Source organism: Alexandromys fortis, unplaced genomic scaffold (genome assembly GCF_014885135.2).
Source record: "Alexandromys fortis isolate MF-2015 unplaced genomic scaffold, M_Fortis_MF-2015_v1.1 scaffold_1, whole genome shotgun sequence".
NCBI lineage: Eukaryota > Metazoa > Chordata > Mammalia > Rodentia > Cricetidae > Alexandromys > Alexandromys fortis.
Genome location: NW_026067927.1, coordinates 31,681,719 through 31,704,873, shown reverse-complemented (window position 1 = coordinate 31,704,873; position 23,155 = coordinate 31,681,719). Strand labels below are relative to the sequence as shown.

Sequence of the window (23,155 nt, the reverse complement as noted above, 5' to 3'; positions counted from 1 at the left end):
ACAGGATGTACGTCACCGAAAGGCGACGGAAGCCTTTTTATGGCGGAAGTGCTTGGCGTCCGGATGTGCGGGCAGCACGTGGGAACAGACCCAGGGCCCCTGCTTTTGGAGGTGGTTTCTGGCAGCCTCTAAGGTGCGGCTGAGCTCTGCTTATGTGGGCTGTTGGCCTGGCTCTCTGAATGCTCTAGCTAGACCCTCACCGCGGTGATTCAGGCTCATGGAGGGAGGCCAGGAACATTGACAGTGTGGACTTTATAGGGCAAGATAGGGTGTCAAAGTGTGGTGGTGGAGCACGCCTTTAATCCCAGCCCTGGGAGGCAGAGGCAGGCTGTTTGAAGCCAACATGGTCTAAGAAGCGAGTTCCAAGATAGCCAGAGCTGTTGTCCCACAGGGTTACCGTACAGCACACAGCAAAGGCTGTGTGGCTCAGTGAATGTGAATTCACCCTTGTTAATATAACCAGTCTTAATGTTACTGGTCATTCATTTATACATTTCTCATGGCAACACACTAATGTGTCTGTACTTAGTTTCTTGCCTGACATAAAGACAACCCAAACACATACATATGTATGGTGTTTCAGTGCTTCTTAAGTTTTCTCTGACAGGCAGTGGTGGTGCACGCCTTTAATCCCAGTGATCTCGGTTCAAGGCCAGCCTGGTCTACTAGTAGTTCCAGGACAGGCTCCAAAGCTACAGAGAAACCCTGTCTCGGAAAACCAAGTTTTCTCTGAAACCACTATTGTTTTGTAGTCATTGTGGACACAACAAAGTAGTATTATAGTATCAAGTAGGGGTTTTCTGTTCACTTGAAGAAAACAGACAATTGTCTGGGAAAAATAGAATACCAATAAAGCTGAAAATTTACTTTGACGCTAGATTAAATATCGCCAGTAATCCCATCATTTGGAGCTTAATATTTCTTTTAAGTAAGTTTATTTCTTCCTGGGGTAAAATCATTGAAAAGTCAAGTCAAATTAATTTCCAACAAGTGGTAAATGCAACATACAAACTTTATTTAACAAAGTAACAGATAAAGTAAAACAGGCGCTACTTATATTAAGAAAAAAACTACAAGAAAATTTATCTTTAACAACTTAAAATAACCTACTTGCAGTTGCATTTAACTGAGCTCTGTTGCTGTGAAGAATACAGCTCATGCGCAGGTATGGATGAGAGATTTGTACATTTTCAAGTATTCACTGAATACTACCCTTATATACACATATACATTTAATTTCAAAAAGATTAGGTGATCCCAGCTGTACTTCATTTTTGTTGTTCTTTTGGAAGAGGTCGTCTAAAGAGAAGAATATGCGGTTCTGTGGAAAGGAAATATTTATCATTAAGTTGCAAGCCAACAACCAGTCACTATTTAAGATGAATTATATTATTAATAAACACAGACAAACTATCTTATACTAGCATTGCTCCACTATTTTAATCTTTAGCCCACTCCGGGGAAAATGGTTTCTACCTGTAAAATGGCATTTCCAGCGAAAAGAGAAATGTTATCTCTGTGGGAAAAGGACATCTCATTCAAACTGACTACTGGATCTCCTGCTAATGTAATTCAAGTACAAAGATCTAATCTCATCACACAAAACAAACCACCAGAAAGCAAGTGTGGTCAGGCTACAGTGGTAGTGCAAGCCCTTAATCCCAGCACTTGGGAGGCAGAGAGGCTGGCCTGGTCTACAAGAGCTAGTTAGTTCCAGGTCAGGCCCCAAAACTACAGAGAGACCCTATCTTGAAAAATAAAACAAAAACCCAAAAACAACAAAATCAAGGTGTGGTGGTATATACCCACAATCCCTGCATTTAGCTTAGAAAGGCTGGAGAGTTCCAGTCCAAGCTTAAATTTATGTAGGAAACTGTAATCTCTAAAGATAATTAAACCAGGAGAGCCCATACACTTCCCATTTCAGTATGAGGAAGGTCAGGAATCTATAGTTAAGTTCTTCTACTGCTTTTGCAATGGAGAATTCATATATATTTAAACGTGCCATAATCCTTAGAGAGTCTTAACACGGACTCAAGAGTTTAACAAAACTATTCTTCTTTACGACATAAGATAGCTTTAGTTTTATTGGTTTTAGTAATGTCTTCAAATCTTGTTCCCAGCATTAGTTCTTAATTGATATTTCCAAACTAGAACTTGACACCACAAAGCTTCAGTCTAGTTTACTACTTAATGCCTAGAAAACTTGTAGTTAATACCATATACTGGAATAAGATCCTTTTATGTACGATACAGGGAGAATGTGTTTATATGCCTATCTTATTTAAATTTAATATTGTAGATAATTTCCATAAAAGGGCTACAAATCCCATGTAATTGCATCAATTTCTGTATGTGCGCAGAAGTTAAACACTTGCTTTATGCTGAATAAGTCACTTTTACAGGTAGATAAAACAGCATTAACCAGGGAATAAGGAAGCAGTCATTCATAAAAATAGTTGTGCTTCTCAGTTACTTTTGGCTAACGGAGAATGTTTGAGTTTTTAAAGGTGACCCTCGACAACTAGTTGTCTTTAGCTGGTACTTTAGAGCAAAGCTTACCTGGCTCATGGATCATGTAATGCACCCAACCAAGACTCTGTTGGACACCAAGTCTCCTCCACTCCTCTTCAGACATCAGGTGAGTTTTTGGTACTTGTTTGGAGAGTTCTCTAGGTAACATGACATGCCTGTTAAAAACAATTCAGCCAAAGATTAGTGCCATGTTTCCTTCCATTATTACTTTATACCTTTTGAGATACTTAAAATTTAGCGTTTGTTCTCAAAACAAACTCATTTCTCTAAAGCAACTCTAGATCTTTGCTATCAATCTCTGGTATTCTCTACAATCCGTACTTCTGGCTTTTGAGGGATTATAGTAAGGCTAATAGTAAGTAATAAATGAAAGGCATTTTATTCTTTAGGGCTAACAGCGGATTTGCTATTGAGTCATCTTCCAGGAATAGATTCACTCTCTCCTACAGCTTCTTTTGGTCATGAAACAATTCTTGGTCTAAAAAATATAGGCAGACAATATTCAAGTACTGAAAAGTATACTCAAAGAGAAAGATCATACCAATGTAAAGAATATACCCACTCTCCTGTTTGATATAGACTGATGGTAAAGACAGAGGCAATTATAAAAGTGAGTTGCACAGGAATGAGTGAGGAAGGAGCCTAGGACCTGGATTATTTGCCACCTCAACCTGGGATTACTAAACTTTTAATAGAGAGAGAAGAATGTACAAACTAAGATTTAGTGAATGTGTTTCTCAATACTAGATCTGTAGTAGATACAAATTCTTGTATATATTTCATAGTTTGTTTTATGCTTCAGAATTAAAAGCAAAAATTCTAACTGCAAATATTCATGACCGTGGAACTTCATATAGACCTTTAGTTTCCCAGTAAATTACTGAAGCATTTCCAGAACATTTGGTAGGCACGTAAGTCTTTAATACCAAACCATTATGAACACATAGCAATTTTTCCTTATGTGGAAAACCCACAATTTTTTCTTGTTACTAGATTTAACATATAATTTAATGAACAATAAGTTAAATCTTAATAAGTAATGTAAAAGTATTATACTTGGAATGATTAAGACTTATCAGTCACCACATGAATTACCAGCTATTTCATGGGGGTGGGGGGTGGGTTTGCATTCTACTATTGAGCAGGTTGGCCTCCAACCCCCCCCCATTGTTTTCCTTAGGCTTCCAAGTACTCCCAATTACAGAACTGGCATACAACATCTAGCCAGTTTGTTTCTTTCTAATGAATTGACCATTAGATTTCCAAATTTCTGAAATGGCCAACAGACCATAGAAAGACATTTCTTTAGGCTCCTGCTTGAAACCACCAGTCCCAGCAAACTGATGGCCTTGATTCAGGGCCAAAACAAATACAACTTTAACAAATACATGTACAAACAAATCTGTACCTTTGCCTGAATAGAGCATTTAATTGTCACAAAGCATCTCTTTCTAAAACCCTAAGTGTTAGCCTCATTTTACCCTTTGGTATAGTAAATTTATACAAAGTTAGCAATTAGCAATTCTTTGACCAATGTTAAGTCTGTGAGATGACGGAGATGCAAGAAGTGCAAATTCAGTTCTGTATTCTTGGACACGAGACAACACAATTCATAACCCTTTCTAAGCACCAAATTGTCCACAACATAGATTTTAGGCTGTGGCTTATTATTTGAATGCAAATAATCCCGAAAACCACTTTGACATAAATGATTACAAAATTATGCTTCTGCACACTCCCCCAAACATTTCCAGGCAACTTTGTAAATATTCTTAAGTCATACCAGTTACCACTCACTCTTGAAATACTGCTTAATATTTGTTGTTATTAGATGCTATAGGTCATAGTAGAAGCAAGCACCTTGTAGCTATTTTTAAAACTTTACAATACTACTTGACCTTATATTTCCATTGGTAGTTTCAAAAGACCAATGTGATGCTTGTCAATTTTGTTTCACAAGCTCTACAGTAATGTACTTCACAACTTCTATGTCATGCACTTCACCAGGGGTCACTGTAATGTAAATTTTTCCCTTTTTTTTTTTTGTTTTTGAAGAGAGCTCTATGTAGCTTTGGAGGCTGTCCTGGAACTCTGTAGACCAGGCTAACCTTGAATACAGATCCACCTGCCTCTGGAATGCTGGGATTAAAGGCGTGTGCTACCACCTGGCGTAACGTAAATTTTTGTAGTGTCAAACAAACCCACATGATGACCACATGTAGGGCAAACTACTTCCAAAACCCAGTTTTTAGTTTGAATACAAAAGGTGTCACATACTACCACTTTATAAGGAGTACCCAGAGAAATCCTCAATTTTCTTTCTGTAAAGACAGACTCCTATGCTGGGCATGGTGGTATACACCTTTACTCTTAGGACTTGGGAGGCACATGTAGCCAGATCTGTCTACACAGGACAACTGGGGCTTTAGACACCATCCTGGGGGGGAGGAGAATAGCTCCCAGATATTAGGGAAGGAGGTGCAGCCTGTTTGCTCTTAGTAATCATCCATGACAAAAACAAGTTTCTACTCGACAGTCCTCTACACCAGCTCCCTAGACTCACACCTCTAATCCCCCCTGCTCTGTAAGAGTGGGGAACTAAGCTCAGCCCAGGTGTGGCGACACACCCACAATCCAGCTACTGGGAAGGGTGAGGCAGATTGGCAAGCTTGAAAAGCCCCTTAATGAGAACCCGTTTCTGAGCTCTCGATCCCATTTCTAATACAGCAGTGGCTAGCAGACTAGCTCATTTATGCGGTAACAAATTACTTCAGACAAGCCTGCAGTTGCTTCCAAACACAACAGACAACTGATTGCCTAAGTTTAAAAACTATCTCGCTCTGGCAATATGCCCTAAAGAAATGTACACAAGTTCATAAATATTTATGCTAAACACTTGGAATTATTTGCAAATTACTAGAAAGACAGTACAATCATTTTCTGCCGATTGTTGGATATCCCCAAGCTGGATTCGGTGTTACTATAACCACCGAACATTATGCCAAATTATATTAATTTTATTTTATAGTTAAAGAAAACCCCACAAGGTTTCCTAGTTAAAAACATTCAAGTTCAAGCATTACTAAATTGTAAAACAGACTAGAGAAAGATTTCCGGCTGTCAAGATTTCTACACTACAGGCGTGAGGAGAATTGGGAGGGGGGGCGGGATCCACTCTCTAAAAAGGTGTCTTATTCCTCAAACAGCATGCAGGAGACTAACCGAAAAGGGCAGCAAACAGAAAACAGGGTCACTGTTTGGCCAGGGGCGACGCAGGCTTTTCCATCTTGGATAGCTAGACCGTGTCCCAGAATGCAACGCTCCAGTCCCAACCCCGGAGCCGGCGGCGGAAAGGCCTTGGAAACCACACCCCAGGGCAGGAACACAATAACGCTAACCGTAGCCATCCTGCTTTCCATAACCCATTTGCTTACAGCACTAACGCAGGCACTACTTCCTAGAGCACCTCAGGATTCAAACCCCAAACTCCCTCAAAAGTCCCGAACCAGGCTAAAGTACACTAACAGTTGAGCATAATTGAAGGGAGGAAAAAAAAACCCCAACACCTTCCCAGGGCAACCTCGAGTTTTCAACTTCACCCTGAAGCTCTTTGATAACGCCCCGAGCGTCACCCCAACAGACCCTAACAAATTCCCAGCGGGGCACCTCCCGGGGCTTCCCCTCCGGGCCCGGCCAGGAGGGCGCCGTGTGCGGTCGTCAGCTCCCGGTTGAGGCGCTGCCGAGACATCCGACTGCCCAGCTCCTGCGAACCCCGAAGAACGCGACACAAAGCGCGGCTTGCCCGGACGGACGGAGGCCTCTACGGGAGCCCAAGTCCCGACCACCGGGTCTGACCTCCCGGCCGGCCCTCCTCCGCAGGCGCTGCTCACCGGTACTCGTAGTGCTCGTCGAAGTACTTGTCAGAATAGTAGATCTGCTTGTGGGCCATCCTGCCGGCGCGCGGAGAGGAGAAAGGGAGCAGGAAACGGGGCGCAAGGAACTCCACGTCCGCCTACAGCCGGCGCAACGACTCGAATGAGGCCAACGACCGCAGGCCCAACGCTCTAGATTTGAATCCGACAGCCCGCCGCCGATTGGACGGAGTCACCGACCAATCACGCTCCACGCAGGCCGCGAGGACACGCAGCCAATCAGAGACCGTCTCGGGGCTTACGGGGGCGGGAGTAAGGATTTCACGGCGCTGTGGTGACGAGCCCGGGCGAGCTCTAGAGGTACGAAAGAAGGGCGGAGCCGAGTCGTTAGGGCCCGCACGGCGCGTGCGCAGTGGTTTAGACCAGGCCGTTGGGCGGGAGACGTGGGGTAGGCGGTGAGGCTCCGCGGGTTTGGGGGATCGAGACGGGGCAGGAGCACCACCCGCGCGGCAGCCGGGGACTGCGGCTCCTGGGGTCGCCGGGCCGGGAGGGAGGTGTCGCCGAAGAGGCCACCCTGCTCGCCCTGCCTCGCGCGCGGAAGTGAACGGGCACGCTCGCCCCCGCCTCGGCCGCTGCCCCAAGCAGGGAGAGCCCAGGTGTAGAGGGTTCTGGGCGCAAGGCGCCCTCCGCCGCTCTTAACGACGCTAATTACTGGCCGGTGCTAGCTAGTCCCAGTTTGAAAAGATGTGCTCGTGTAAAAGAAAGTAACCGGGAGAAAACGAGCCAAGGTGTACGGAGAGATTTATTTGACGAAACAGGTTAACGAATAAACCATTTTCTGCAACGAGCACGTGTCGATTTTTCTGTTCAGTTTTATGCGAATTGTTGCAGCACCCTGCGGGGGCTGCGGGTGAACAATCCTGTCCTTGGCAGCTGGGCGTGGTGGTCCAATCCTTTAATCCCTGCTATCTCCAAGGCCAACCCACAACCCTACGTCTTTAACCGGTTCTAGGGCTACAAAGTGCAACCCTGTCAAAAAAAAAAAAAAAAAAAAAAAAACCCGGAAGTCAATCTAGCATAAGTAGCCTTGTGATTGCAAATTGATTACGGTGTTGAACGATGTTCAGGTGCCTTCACAGCCGTTGTAACTCAGTTTTCCTTACTTCACTTGGCCCCCACTTAAAAACACAAGGGCTTCTGACTTCTTACACTACTTAGAAGTTACTGTTGGGCCAGGTGGTGGCGCACGCCTTTAGTCCCAACACTCCGGAGATTGAGGCAGGAGGATCTCTGTGAGTTCAAAGCCAAAACCAACAAATAAAGTTACTGTTGGCACTATAATAATAAAGGTGCTAATTGCTTCCCTACGTTATCACGTGGAATGACAGGCGGGATTCAAATTTCAACACCGGGGCCGGTCGGTGGAGGCGCACGCCTTTAATGTTTTTAATCCCCAGCACTCGGGAGGCAGAGGCTGGCGGGTCTCTGTGAGTTCGAGGCCAGCCTGGTCTACAAGAGCTAGTTTCCGGATAGACTCCAAAGCTACAGAGAAAACCCCAATAAGTAAATAAATTTAAAACAGAAAAGAACCGGGCGGTGGTGGCGCACGCCTTTAATCCCAGCACTCGGGAGGCAGAGGCAGGCAGATCTCTGTGAGTTCGAGACCAGCCTGGTCTACAGAGCTAGTTCCAGGACAGGCTCCAAAGCTACAGAGAAACCCTGTCTGGGGGGGGGGGGGACAGAAAAGAAAAAGATGAGGAGGATGTAAACATACACGCTGTTGTAAGGCAAATATCCTTGAGGTCTGAGTGTCTTATTCTGAGAGGTCTTGATTACTATCTAAAGGTCCTAATTACTATCTGGAAGTAACCTGCTTTCCCAACTAGTCTCTATTGACTGAATCCTTTAGGTGTCCTGCCCAGCACGTACTGCACATTTGCCTACTTGTTTCCCTGTCTGCACCATTTCCTCTCCATGCAACGAAAGAAGATAGCATATTTATTGTATTCATTACCCATGTCTAGAGCATAACAGACATAACATAACATAGAGCCTAACATAAAACCTTATGCATGGTGAATATGCAATAATGAACTATTAAAAAATAAAGTCAGGCGGCAGAGGCAGATGGATCTCTTTGAGTTTGAGACCAGCCTGGTCTACAAAGTGAGTTCCAGGACAGTCAGGACTGTTAGACAGAGAAACCCTGTCTCAAAAAAGAGAGAGGAAAAAAAAAGAATACACTTTAAATAAACCGTCAGCATAGGAATATATTTCTAAGTAGGCATAATAATGTACCCTGATGATAAAGATGCGGACAAACTATTCAAGGCAATAAAGTCAATAGAATCTGCGAAAGAGAAGCTTTATAAGGGATGTATGTCGAAGAAAAGTAGCCAGGCATGATAAGGGATGTATGTCGAAGGAAAGTAGCCAGGCATGGTGGCTCACCCTGTATTCCAGAGCTCAAGAGACTGAGGAAAGCCATTGTTGAGAGTTCAAGTCTGCCTGGGTCACATAGTACAAGTCAGCCATGATTACTTAATGAGATTGTGTTCTCAAGAAACAAATGAGGTATTTTTCAAATACAGAGTAGTGCGAGCCGCTTCTCTATACCATTGACTCAGGTTTAGCAATTAATATTTTACTAATGTTTCATCTGTCCCCTCCCTCCTAGTCCCCACTCTCTCCCCCTCCCCCACCCCTTTTGGAACAGAGTTTAACTATGTAGTCTAGGTTGGCTTTGAACTCATGTTTTTTCCTGACCAGTTCTGGAATTAAAGTCAAGTACCACTGTGCCCCGCTTCAGGAAACACACACACAGACACATCATTATCACTTAAGAGATTTGGAATGTTTAAGTACTATATGCTAAAAATCAGGGACAGCAAATATATTTTAACAATATCACCATGCAACTTACCACATAAATACTATAAAAACAAAAAGGAAATATCTTAATAGGTGCAAAAAATAATAAAATTCATATACTTATAATTCTTTTCTTTTCTTTTTTTTTTCTTTTTTTTCTTTTGGTTTTTTGAGACAGGGTTTCTCTGTGGTTTTGGAGCCTGTCCTGGAACTAGCTCTTGTAGACCAGGCTGGTCTCGAACTCACAGAGATCCGCCTGCCTCTGCCTCCCGAGTGCTGGGATTAAAGGTATGCGCCACCACCACCCAGCAATATACTTATAATTCGAACAGTAAATCTGCAAGGCACTGATTAATACTATTCAGAAATTTGAAGAAGGGAGAAAGCTGCCAAGATTATTCGTAAAAATATTAACATAGTTCTTATGGAGAAACATTAGAAGTATTTCCTTACATTTTTTTATTAGCATTGTTAGCAGCAGGAAGTACAGCTGGACACTGTAGACAGCGTATTCTCAGTTCCTTTCAGAGCAATGGGGAGTGAGGGAGTGGGGGGCCTCTTTCTGTGTCCTTGAGATCCACCACAGTGACAAATTTCAGGATGAGAACACGCACCTGAGGAGAGTCACATGTGGGTGTTGCTGCCTTTACTCAGCAGAGTGGTCTAAAATAACACTCGACTTCCAAGGCCAGTCCTTAGAGGTATTGCCAGCCTCTATCTTTTTCCTCGTGGAGGGCTTTCATCAGGAAGGCACACAGGGAACTAGTTTGACTGCCTTTGATTGGTACACAGCACAAACCAAGAGAGATGAAGCAGTGGCCCAATCCTGTGAGAGCCTGAGTTCAAATCTCCACCCAGGTAAAAGCCAGGTGTGGCCGCGCACAGCTGTGGCCCAGCACTGTAGGAGGAAGGGAGGAGTGGAGGAGACAGGAGGATTGCTGAGGCTTGCTTGCCTCCAGTCTAGTACCAGGTTCATAGAAAGACCTTGTCTCAAAGGAATAAGGTCAAGAATAATTGAGCAATACACTCAGCATTCTCCTTTAGTCCCTCAAACACACATACACACGCATGTACACACACACATTTTTAAGACTGGAAAGACGGTCCCCTGGGTTAAGTTCTGTGCCCCTAAGCCCCACAACCTGAGTTCAGACCAAAGAACCCAAACGGTGAAAGGAGGTGACCAACTCCACAAAGGTGTTCTCTGCCCTTCCCTTAGGCCACAGCATATAGCCCCTCCCCATAGACAAATGCAAATAAATAAAAACCTTTAAAGCTCTGTGTGCGCCGTTACAGAGTTCTCTGACCTTCAGATCATCAGTGTGACAGCTGACTTGGTCCGTGGAGTTGAGTGCTGTTGTTTAGTTTGTGGGTTGTTAGTTACACAAAATGATGGCTTTGTCATCTTTTCCTACCTGTGCCTCGCGCCTGCTGCTTGGCTTGCATTCACATCGCCTATGCTTGTGAGACCCAGCCTCCTTAGCAAGACACAATTTTAAGATACATGGTAGGTTTAACTTGGATAAATTCATACCATTTAACTTCAAACGGACTTAGGTTTGCTTTTTTGTACTTCCCTCTTCTCTAACTCTGGCATAACTCTACGCTGGCCTCATAAAATGAATTACACTGTTTTTCCTCCTTTTTTAGTATTTAGACCAACTTGCTTAGAATATGATTTACTTTAGTTTTATGTTAATATGTAGTTCATTTTTTTAAAAATTTTTTTGAGACAGGATCTGTCTATATAGCCATTGCCTTCCTGGAACTTTGTGAATGAATCTCCTAAGTGTTTGAATTAAAGGTGTGCACCGCCACACCCAGCTACATTGAGAGTCTCATCCCTATGAGAAAAAGCCAAAATAATAAACGCCAGCCAAATGGGGGCATGGCTTGCCAGGGTTATATACACAGATGCTAGTAATATAAATTAGTGAGTCTCTGTGGAAATCAATATGGTAGTTCCTCAAAAAACTAAAATTAGAACTGGTCTATGATGCAGCTGAATCCTGCTGGCTAGACACCTGATGGACTAATTTAGCACATGGCAGAAGCACCTCACATTCTGTGGCACCATTCACAATATCCTAGGTGTGGAATCAGACTAGGTGTCCAAAGTGTGTGTGTGTGTGTGTGTGATAAATTTTACTCACTATAAGCAGTGAAACTTATGTCATTTAGCAGGAAATGGATGGAACTCGAGACCACAATAATCAAAATGAGGCAGAGACAGAAAGACGCAAGCCCATTATTTTCTCTTAGTTGGAATCTAAATGTCTTTAAAAGATATGAACACACATGTGTATAATATGAAAGTGGAAGAGAAACTGCTTGGGAGGAAGAGGAGGACTTAGGGGCACATGAAAAGTAATGAGGAATTGAAAGGAACAAATTATACTCTACACATTGTAAAAATATCAAAATGATACCATTATTTTGTATGCTAAATTAAAAAATGAAAATCATTTCTCAAAGGGTTATGGAGGCGCATGCCTGTAATCCCAGCACCCCAGAAGATGATGAAGGAAGTAGGTAGGCAATGAATATCCATCAAGGGGACTAAAGATATCCCAAAATAATTTGGCCCTGGATCAGCAACACTACAGTCCTGTACAATCACAAAATTCTAATCAGTTAGCCCAGTTAGCCTTGTAGAATCTTCAATGTAGGCATCATTTTTTTTCTGTCTCAGGGTTTGAGTGAGTGTGTGTGTGTGTGTGTGTGTGTGTGTGTGTGTGTGTGTGTATGGGGGGAAATCTGGAGACTGAACCTAGGGCCTGGTACATGTTACCCAGGCCCACTATCACTAAGCTGAGTTCCTCGTCCTGATACTGTTAGGTATTTAGGGGGCGTAGTTTTTGTACACTACTCACCCCCAACCATGGTTTCATAGGGGTTTTCTGGAACTTACCTCATTAACCTAAACAGGTGTGTCTGGAAAAGTTTGTCATCATGACCTTCACTTTGTTCTGGGGTCTCCGAAGGAGGCAAAGGCCAATGCCAAAACTAACAAAGCTTATCCTTCTCATTCTGGTCATTTGGAAGTCAGATGCCAAGAACTGTGGGTGCAAAGCAGAAATCATCCATCAAATTATGACTCTTCGGCTCATATGACCATTAGGGTACCACACCTTCCAGTGGCAGCCCAGAACAGAGGCAATGGAGGGAGGAAACCGCTTCTTTTCCTGCTTGTCTTCACTCTCATTGCCTTGTTCGTCAGTCCTGTTGCTGAGACATTCCTTTGCTGATATTAGAACCTACTTGTTCAGGATCTCAACGTAGGCTGAAGACTGGCAGCTTTCTAGGGATTCCTCAGGACTCTAGAGCCAGGTCAGCGTTCTGAGACGTGCAGTCTTGTGGACTGAGCGCCTACTGGCTCGTTGGCCTTTCCATCATTGGACAGCCATTGTTGGACTACGCAGACCACAGCCTGTAAGCCACTCTGAGAAATCCCATCTACACGAAAATAAATTAAAAGTTGTAAAATGGTTTGGGGCAAGATGACTTGGTGTTTAAGAGCTCTTGCAGAGGATCCAGGCTTGATTTCTAGTACCCACGTGGTGGTTCACAGCCATTCACAGCTGCAGTTTTAGAGGATCTTTCTGATGCTCTTTCTACAGGCAGCAAACATGTGTGCGCACGTGTGTGTGCACGCACGCACACACACACACACACACACACTTCAGATAAAACCCACATAAAATAAACAGAATACAACCTTTTATTTTTCAAGACAAGGTTTCTCTGCCTGTCCTGGAACTAGTTCTGTAGACCAGGCTGGCCTTGAACTCACAGAGATCCGCCTGCCTCTGCCTCCTGAGTGCTGGGGTTAAAGGCGTGTGCCACCACTGCCCTAGATTACATTTTTAAGTGATGCCAGTTAAGAAGTTAAAATTAAAATATGACTCTCAGCTTCCCTTTCCCCGCTCCCCCTCAGCTAGTACTTTGATAATTCCTGGGTCCCAGGATGGAATCCGCCCACACATACAGCCCTTCAGCAAGTGCCCAAGGAGTTTTGGAGGACACTGTGACAGGCAACTGGAATGACTGGGAATGCCATCTGTGCTTAAGATCCATGTCCATCAGTGAGTGGGCACAAACATGGGGGTGCATCTGACACAACTTCTGAGTGCTATCTTCAGGCCTTGGATCCAGGATTGCTATGCTTTTCCATGCCTCCCACCCCCATCCTTTTTTGGTACAGTCTTCCCAGTCCTGCTAGCCTGGAACTTTGGATCTTCTTGCCTCCTCAGTCTCCCAGGTGCAGGATCATAGGCACACATCACCGTACCTAGCTTATTTTATTATTTCTGTCTGTGTGTTGTGTTCAGAACTTCCCTTCTGTGTGGCAACTTCTAAGTGTAACCATGGTTTTTTAGTGGCAAAACCCAGGCTTTGGTAACCCAGAAAAACTGCTTGGCAAACCATCCCAACAAGCCAATGATGGGCAAGCTTTGCTAATCAATTATCCTTAAGAGGTGGGGCTAAGTTAAGGTGTGGCTCTCTGGAACCCAGAGAAAAATGGGCGGAGCGCACTGCCCAGGGAATCACTCTCTCTGTGATTCCCGTGGGGCACAGAGGAGCTTGGACTTCTCATTCCTGTTCTGTAACTTTTCCCTTTATATTAAATAAAAAATATAATTGTTTTATCCTTCAGCTAGCCTGGTTACTTCCCAAACCAAGCTAATTTCTACATGCCAATCATAGAGAAGTGTAATGTTGAAAACTCAAAGACTCTGATGTGTCCTGGGTCAAGGAATAGATAAGAGGTTTCAAAGATTCCAGGTTCGTCTTTGGAGTATAAGAACTTGAGGTTTGCCGGGCAGTGGTGGCGCACGCCTTTAATCCCAGCACTCGGGAGGCAGAGGCAGGCAGATCTCTGTGAGTTCAAGACCAGCCTGGCCTACAAGAGCTAGTTCCAGGATAGGCTCCAAAAAACCACAGAGAAACCCTGTCTCGAAAAACCAAGGGAAAAAAAAAAAAGAACTTGAGGTTTAAGCAGAGAAGGAATTGGAGCAGGAGGCACACACAACTAAGCTGTCCTGGCCAATGACTGCAGATCTTTAGTAAGAGTGGAACCAGACGTTATAAACAACTGCGAGCCCCAAGATACTCTCATTTTAGTGTGCCCCAAGAGGTCCCCCTGATGGGAAGGCATGGCGACAGGAACTGGAGGCAGATGGTCAGGCTGCATCCACTGTCAGGATGCAGAGCGATGTAAATGCTGGTGCTTGGCCGACCTCTCTTTCCGGTCACCCCACAGTTAGGATGGGGCTTCCCACCTCAATTAACCTAGATCTTAGTTCATGGACACACACAGAGTTTTGTCTCCATAGTGATTTTAAATCCCATCAAGTTGACAAGTCTATCCATTACAGATATCACTTAGTTTCTGGAGGGATGCTTTGAGTGGTTCACCTCCCTGCATGCAGAGGTCAGCAGGTGATGCAAAGTAGAGAAGACAGGTACAGAATAAAGGCTTTTGGCTACCATGGAGTCTCCAATAAGGGCCCAGTGCTTTCCAGCCAAGCAGTCTTAAGTTGCTGTTACATGAGGGAGCAGACAAAAGCACCATGGCCCAAGAACTGCCATTTTAACTTCAGACTCCATTTTTCCTGTAGAGTGAAATAAAGCTCAGACTCCCAAACCCAAGGGGAGCTGGGAACTTTCCAATGGCTGACCGACCTCCTTCCTAAACCCTCAGAGCAGTCATTGTGCGTCTTTAGTTCTCTAGAAATGCGGCGGCTGCTCCTAACAACAGAAAGAACAAACTCATCTGACTGCTTGGACTAAACGGCCTGCACTGTATGTCGGTTACCAGTGCTGGAACACACAAGGAAAGTCCCTAATCTTTGATTTCTGATCGGTGAAATTGTAACCATAGCTTGGCAACAAATGTCTGTGAATTTTGTGCTTATAAACCCTACTCTAGGGTCCAAGGAAATGCTGAAGGATGACCCCAGGCTCAAATAGTATGTAACAGCAAAGAGTGTTTGTTTGTTTATTTATTTTTGGTTTTTCGAGACAGGGTTTCTCTGTAGTTTTGGAGCTTGTCCTGAAACTAGCTCTTGTAGACCAGGCTGGCCTCGAACTCACAGCAATCCGCCTACCTCTGCCTCCTGAGTGCTAGGATTCAAGATGTGTGCCACCACCACCTGCTAGGAGGCAAAGAGTATTTGTTATACCAGTGTGCATGTGGGGTTGTTCACCTGCACAAAATGGCGTGACCCCGAGAGAAGCATGCAGGCTCCTTTTAAGCATAGTTAGGTGGCAGTTAAGTCATCTAGACTGCAAATGGTGAAGCCAGCAGCATTTTGCTCACTCAGGTGTATTTCTAATTAAGGTTTAGTCTTATCATTTTTGGGCACAGCTGCACAACCTTGGACTGTTGGGTTTGTCCTTGAGAGGGGCTGACTTAGGCCCTCTGTGTTTGTTCTCTCCCTCCACCCTGGATGTAAAGGCCTTGTAGATAAATGACCCTGTGCTGGAAAAGACTCCTGTGTGTCCTTCTCAGAGAACTGAAACTTAAATTCAGTTGTAGCAAGTGGGAGAGTTTAACCCCTTCATCTATTTCTGCCCCTGCTTCGGGCTGTCAGGAGAAAAAAGGCTCCTGTGTCCTGCAGCCCCGATCCATCAGTGACACATTTAGGTGGTGGTTTATTAAAATCTTTGGAACCCATAAGTGTTGTCTCTCTCCTTCCTCATGGTGCACAGAAGAGTGGCTGTTACAGTGTCTCTGTCACCTGATGTCTTCTCAGAGTTTCCTTAAGCCTCACTATCTTAGGATTTCTATTGCTGAATGGAAACACCATGACCAAACAGCAAGCAAGATGGGGAGGAAAGGGTTAACTTGGCTTATACTTCCACAACACTGTTCATCATTGAAGGAGTCAGGACAGGAGCTCAAACATGGCCATAGCTGCCCTTCTGTGTGCTGCCAGATGGGTAGCATCCGTGTTCGGGGAGCTACCCCCAGGGATCATAACTCATAGCCCCAGCATGAGCCTGGCCAGTGCTGTGGCAAATTAGATGTCAGGGGCACAATAAACCCTGGAGGCAAAAGGAAGGGAGACACGTCCATCCCATCCGAATCAGTGCTGACAGATGTTGTCAGGGCTCTCCTCCCAACAGAGCTCCAGGAGGAGAACCCCACGATCAACTGAATGTTTAAAAAGAAAAACAAAGGTGCCTGGGTGAATATAGAGTCATTTTAAAGACATAAACAGCTGAGGTAGCCCATCCATCTTAGTGGCTCTGATGGGTGTGGTGGTCTGAATAGGAATGCCCCCCTCCCCCCAATGAAGAAAGTGAGACATTCCATAATTAAATTAAATTTAAACAGTATCTATACAAATCCAGCCCTATAGAAGGTACTAGAAGATAAATGCCAACCTAAAGAGGTTAACTACATCCCAGAAAATACAGGGAATAAATGATTTCACACCATCAAAGTAAAAAAAGGGGGTGTGGATGCATACCCACCCACCACCACCAATACCACCAACAAAAATAACAGGAATAAAAATCATTGGTCATTGGTATTACTCAATATCAACAGTCTCAATTTCCAAATATAGTGATACATACTAACAGAATGGATGTGGAAACAGGATCCTTCTTTCTGCTGCATCCATCAAACATTAATGGATGTTAAACATCAAGGATAGACATCACCTCAGGTTAGAGTATTGAAAAAATATCCCAAACAAATGGACCTAAGAAATAAACTGGTGTAGACATTTTAATATCTGCCCAAATAGACTTTAAACCAAAACTAATCAGAAAAGACAGCAAAGGAAAGAAAAAATTCACCAAGAAAACATTGTAATTATTAACATCTATACCCCAAACACAAGGGCACCGATGTTTGTAAAATATACACTTCTCCAGCTTAAACCACACAATGACCCTCACACAGTGGTAGTGGGAAACATCAGTACCCCACTCTTGCCAAGAGACAGGCCATCCAGGCAAGAACTAGGCAGCAAAATGCTGGATAACTGACTTTATAAACCAAATAGACCCGACATTTGCAGAGCTAGCTTCTCGATGAGCCCAGATAGCACGTGGCAAACCAGCAATACACTTAGCCAGTGTTACTGCAGTGACTTGTGAATGGTTTTCCTCCAACTCAAGGAGAAATAAAAATGCTAAAAAAAAATTCTTTTGGAAATAGAGCAAGAAAAGTTCAATTTTATTTATTTTTTAATTAGGAAGATGTAAAAGAAACAAACTTATTTTTAGGAATTCAAGTGACTTCACGTAGGAAGTTTCTAACCCTACCATCAATGAATCATGAGTGTGGTATTTGTAACACATTATTTCTGTAATGACATTTAGAATTGAAACATTACTGGTGAAGCAGTACAACCTTTCTTTCTTTAAAAATGTATTTAGATAATGAAGGGGACACCCACACAGTGGGGAGGGGTCCCTCCTGGACGGGGGGGTCGGGGGAGGGTTAGGCACAAACCACACCCAAACACCTGTTTTCACGGGGAGATCCTTTATTTAGCAGGGAAGAAAAGTTAAAGCGGCTGCTTTCTGACTCGGGCAGAAAACAGCGCTACTGACCTCACAGGTGTAATTTTTAAGAGGAGGAAAAGGGGAGGATTGTGTTAGAATGGACTAGGATGTGGTGGTAAAGGAGAAAGGGATGGAGGGACAGGTGCAAAGGAAAAGGGAAGTGGCATTTGTCTGGGAGGGACCAAGGGCTGTTTTTGGATAGAGGGGAGACAGATGTGGTACGTGGGCAAATGGCTGTTAGTAGAAGTGAAATGGGAAACCCCGTGTTAGGATGAGGTGTTTAGTAATTGGGGATGCTACCACGGGAGTGGTTTCTGATGGCTGAACTTCAATGCTTCTACAGCTGGACCCTGGTAGTCAGCCCCAGGAGGAGGAAGTGGCCGAATGATGAAACAGACCTTGGTGGCTAGCTTCAGGAATGTAATCTAACGGTTTTTAGCCAGGCAGAAGGGAAGGGGGGAGAAGGGCAAGGCCTGCCAGTATCATGTTTGCCAAGCTCAAGCTGGCCAGAGTCCCTTCAGATAAGGTCTCTCTGTGTAGCTCTGCTGGCCTTGAACTCACAGAGATCCATCTGCCTCTTGAGTGCTGGAATTAAAGGCATAATCCTTCCTTTTAAACAATGTGTTGCAAATACCAATGTATGCGCTATGATAGGTCTATTCTGTGAGTTCTCATTATTTTTTCTTCAGAAAGACAAAGGACAGCCGGGCAGTGGTGGCGCACGCCTTTAATCCCAGCACTCGGGAGGCAGAGGCAGGCGGATCTCTGTGAGTTCGAGACCAGCCTGGTCTACAAGAGCGAGTTCCAGGACAGGCTCCAAAGCCACAGAGAAACCCTGTCTTGAAAAACCAAAAATAAAAAAAGAAAGACAAAAACAATTTTCAAGTTTTAATTACCCGCTTCACAATTATCCCATAAGGCAATTCTAGATAATGTATAAAAGTTAATGGCAATTTGACCGACTGCCTTGATTTAAGTCCTGTTGAGTGTGAGGCCTAGTAGGAGAAATTTGAGTTTAGGGGGTTGAATTAGTTACTTGTTTGTTTTGTTTTTCAAGACAGGGTTTCTCTGTGTAGTCCTGGCTGTCCTGGAACTCGCTCTGTAGACCAGGCTGACCTGAAACTCACAGAGATCCACCTGCCTCTGTCTCTCAAGTGCTGGGATTAAAGGTGTGCGCCACCACCACCCAGTTAGTTAATTTTCTTCTGGCTGTGACCAGATACCAGACATGAAGCAACTTGAGGGAAGAAGGAAAGATTGTTTTTTTGGAGAGAAGGATCATGATCCTTAGCTCAGTTTCTTCTTCCTTCTTTTACTCCATCTATGGCTCCAGCCTTGGATCCCACACGGGGTAGTGTGGGCCTTTCCCCACAGTTAGTACTCTCTGAAGCTCCCTTCCCAGGCCCATTGAGAGCCGTGGTTTCAGTTTCCTAGGTGACTCTAGGAAAGTCCAGTCACGTGGACAGTGAGGATCACCCCTCTGTAACTGGAGTCTGTGCTTTCATTTCCCAGCCACCTGGACCAAATAATCACACAAAAACTATATTAATTGCAACACTGTCTGGCCAACGGCTCAGGCATATTTCTAGCTAGCTTGTACATCTTAAATTAACCCATCTCTATTATTTTATATTTTACCACGAGACTCATGGTTTGTTACCTCTTGCTTCTTGGGCTGCTACATGGTGTCTACCTTACTCTGCCTTCTTTCTTCCTGCATTCAGTTTAGCTTTCCCACCTACCCATATTCTGCCCTGCCATAGGCCAAAGCAACTTGTTCATTAACCAATGGTAATAAAGCATGCTCATAGCATACAGAGGGGAATCCCACATCACCTCCATCACAAGGTGAACAGTTTAATGCACTTCTTGCTTTACTTCCTCTATGTCTCCTTCTCTTTCTCTTCTTCCTCATTCTTTTAAAAAAACCTTTTATTTTTAATCATATATGAATGTGTGTGTGTGGGGGGGGTGGGTATATACCAGTTCAGGTCCTGGTAGAGGCTGAAAAGAGGCTGTCAGAGTCCTCAGAGCTTGCATTGTCAGCTGTCTGATGTGGGTCCAGGGAACTGAACTCAGGTCGTCTGCCAGACCAGTCTGTGCTCTTAACTGCTGAGCCATCTCTCCAGCCCGGTGGATGCCTTCCTGTGTGAGTCCTTGCTCTGCGGGGACTGGATAGTTTCCCACAGGATGTGTTCCTTTCCTGCTCCTCTCTGCATGTGGCCAATGGGCAGGTGTGTGGCTAAGCACTGGTTAGAGCAGCTGCCCAGTGTGTTCGTTGCTTTACTTCTCTTGATGCTATGACAGAATGCCTGACACAAGCAGTTAAGGAAAGAAGGTTTATTTGGTTCACAGGAGTACAGTGGGGAGGCCGCCATGGGAGGAGCGTGAAGTGGCTGGTCACATTGTAGCCACAGTCAGGAAGCAGAGAGCAGAAGAAAGGCTGGCGCTCAGCTCACGTTCTTTATATTCAGTCCAAGACCTCAGCCCGTGTGTGTGTGTGTGTGTGTGTGTGTGTGTGTGTGTGTGTGTGTGGTGCTGCTGCCCATGTTTTTATCAGGGTTTCCCACCTCAGCTAACCCAGTCTAGAAACTCACCTCCAGATGTTTCCTTAGTGATTCTGCGTCCTGTCAACTTGATAAGATTAGCCTTCTCATGAAGCAGAGGCTCTACTGCTATGTGGCATTTGAACTGTTACCCATGTACCAGCAGGGAGCATCCAGGAATGAAGAACGGGAGCCTGGTTACCAGGCCCGGGGTGTTCTGGGAAGGGTTTGAGTTCTGAAACAGTAAGAAGCTGTCTCAGGTGTGAAACAGATGAGTGGCTTAATGTCAATGCCCTTTAATGGACAGAGCTGAGTGGCTTTTGTTTCTCTGTGGCACCACTGTATACATGAGGGGACACAGATGACATTGCCACAACAAAGCATTGAAAATCCACAATCTGAAAAATAGATATCAGTCTTTACCAGAAAAACAAAATATGGAGGAGGAATGATGGAGGTATGGGAACATGAGGAACCAGGTTGGGCAGGTTGGGTGCGGGATGGACGATGGGGCGGGTAATGAAAGAGATATCTTTATGGGGGGCATTTTGGGGTTAGGGAGAAACTTGGTGCTAGGAAAACTCCCAGGAACCCACAAGGATGGCCCCAGCTCAGACTCCTAGCAATAGTGGAGAGAATACAGGCCATCTCCTGTAATCAGATTGGTGACTATCCTAAATTGTCATCAGAGGCATTCATCCAGTAGTTGATGGAAGCAGATGCAGAGATCCATAGCCAAGCACTGAGGCTAACTTTGGGAGTCCTGCTGAAGAGACAGAGAAAGTATTGTATAAGCGGGGGGGGGGGGTATGGGGGGTATGGAGGGTGAGGTCTGCAGAGGTCAAGGTCATCATAACAGGGAAACCCACAGAGACATCTGAGCTGAGCTTGTGGGAGCTCACTAACTCTGGACCAACAGCTAGGGAGCCCACATGGAACCAACCTAGAACCTAGACCCCCTGCGTGTGTGTGACAGTTGTGTAGCTTGGTCTGTTTGTGGGATTCCTAGCAATGGGATCAGGATCTGTCCTTGGTGCTTCAGCTGGCTTTTGGAAACCCAATCCCCAAGCAGGGTTGCCTTGCCCAACCTTGATGCAGGGGGAGGACCTTGGTCCTGCTTCTACTAGTACCGTGCTTTGTGGACTCCCACGAGAGGCCTGCCCCTTTCTGAATGGAGATGGAGGAGTGGATGGGGGGAGGGTTAGAAAGGAGGAGGGGGGAGAGAATGGGAGAAGAGGAAGAGGAAGGAGGGAAAACTGGTCGGTCTGAAAAATAAATGAAAAAAATTATTAATAAAAAAGGAAAAACAAAATTTACTAATGGGTGTTTACAATTTTTGGTAATAGCATTTAAATCATGTTCCTTCGCTCCTTTGAGAAAAGCCTAGTCAGAGTCAGGTGACATTTAACGACAAAAGCAGCAGCACTGTCCTACGCCTTACATAAAGCGTGTTTGGGATGAAATATTGATCTTTAGCCACCCATCTTGGGCAAGCCTGAAAATAGCCACAAGAGGGTGTAGTGCTCCTAATGTTTGTCAGCAGCCAACTTCAGAAATAGCACAACCCTGCCTCCCTCCCCCTCCTCCCTCTCCCTCCCTTCTCACCCCCTCCCTTCCCTCCTTCTTCTGAAGCAAGGATTAACCCCTAGTAGCATTTTCTCTCTGCATCAGGTTCCAACCTCCCACATGTATAGCGATAAACTCACTAGATTCCTAATGGCTTAGCCACGAGGAAAACCTGCTGACCCGAGCCAGCTCTGGCGTCACAGGCTAAGGATGCTGGCTGGTAGAAGATAACCAGATTCTGCCAGGCAGGCAGCAGAGGATCACAGCGAGTTGCCCTGTGCGTTGGCTTGTCTCTCTAACAGCCTTTAAAGTAGCAAATAAAATACAGAACAACTTGATTGGGGGAGGGGGAGGGAAATGGGAGGCGGTGGCGGGGAAGAGACAGAAATCTTTAATAAATAAATAAAATAAAATACCAAACACATAGCCAACAGGCAGAAGAATAAGAAGGTATGTTTTCTCACACAGCACGTTTTTATGATGACGATTAGAATAGTCATCCATCTGACTACAGGGGAAGGCTATCTCCACTGTTGCTAGGGGTCATCCTTGTGGATTCCTGGGAGTTTCCTTAGCACCAAATTTCTCCCTAACCCCATCCTGACACTCTACCTCAGGATACCTCTTTCCCAGCTTTCCCGCTCTTCTCTCCCTCCCCCAACTCAACCATCCCATTCCCTCTTGTTCCCCTTCACCCTCCCCTTCCCCCCCGCCCCCCCTTCCCCCGTGCTCCCAGTTTACTCAGGAGACTGATTTTATTTTTTAACAATCGGCTCCTATAAATTATGGATGTGTGAAATTTAAAACAAAAGCAATGAGAGTTAGGAAGACTATCAAGGCAAAAGTTAACCGCTGTCATTCACTTCGTGACTCGCAAACCAACACGGGGCTAAGTAGTGCCAGCGTGGGCAGAGCAGGCCCTTAGCATCCCACAGACACACTGTTTTTGGCAACCACCCATGGGTATGGGTGCCTTTGTGGGAGGCTGGGAGTTCAGCAGAGAGGCTCCACCTCCTCATCAGAGTAAGAAAAAAAAAAAGGATCACGCATATCAAAGGGAGTAAAACAAGCAGGTTCACTGTCTCCTAGGCCTGCCCCCAGCTGCACAGCTCAGTGAGAAGAGCCTCCTCCAGTCATGACTTCTCCCACAAGGAAAACAAGAGCACAATGAGTGCCTGGTTTCCCAACCACGTGGGAGTCCAAGAGACCCAGTTTTTTTTTTTTTTTTTCAGTTTGTTT

At 44.8% G+C, this 23,155-nt stretch overlaps 1 protein-coding gene and 1 non-coding gene across 3 annotated transcripts; both read right to left on the bottom strand.

Moving 5' to 3' along the window:
* Nucleotides 1-991: 991 nt before the first annotated feature.
* Cks2 (CDC28 protein kinase regulatory subunit 2) lies at nucleotides 992-6,595 on the bottom strand. 2 transcript variants are annotated; one of them, XM_050143710.1, is made up of 3 exons: nucleotides 6,426-6,595; nucleotides 2,563-2,690; nucleotides 992-1,321 (listed from the first exon to the last, which is right to left on the bottom strand). In XM_050143710.1, the coding sequence occupies exons 1-3, from the start codon at nucleotides 6,482-6,484 to the stop codon at nucleotides 1,269-1,271; spliced, it is 240 nt and encodes a 79-aa protein (XP_049999667.1). In that variant the 5' UTR covers nucleotides 6,485-6,595; the 3' UTR covers nucleotides 992-1,268. The 2 variants fall into 2 exon arrangements, with proteins under 2 accessions (XP_049999667.1, XP_049999666.1); XM_050143709.1 differs by lacking the exon at nucleotides 6,426-6,595 and adding an exon at nucleotides 5,758-6,369.
* LOC126503090 (small nucleolar RNA SNORA2/SNORA34 family) lies at nucleotides 3,763-3,899 on the bottom strand. Its single transcript, XR_007592157.1, has one exon. It is a non-coding gene; the product is annotated as a small nucleolar RNA SNORA2/SNORA34 family (small nucleolar RNA).
* Nucleotides 6,596-23,155: the final 16,560 nt, after the last annotated feature.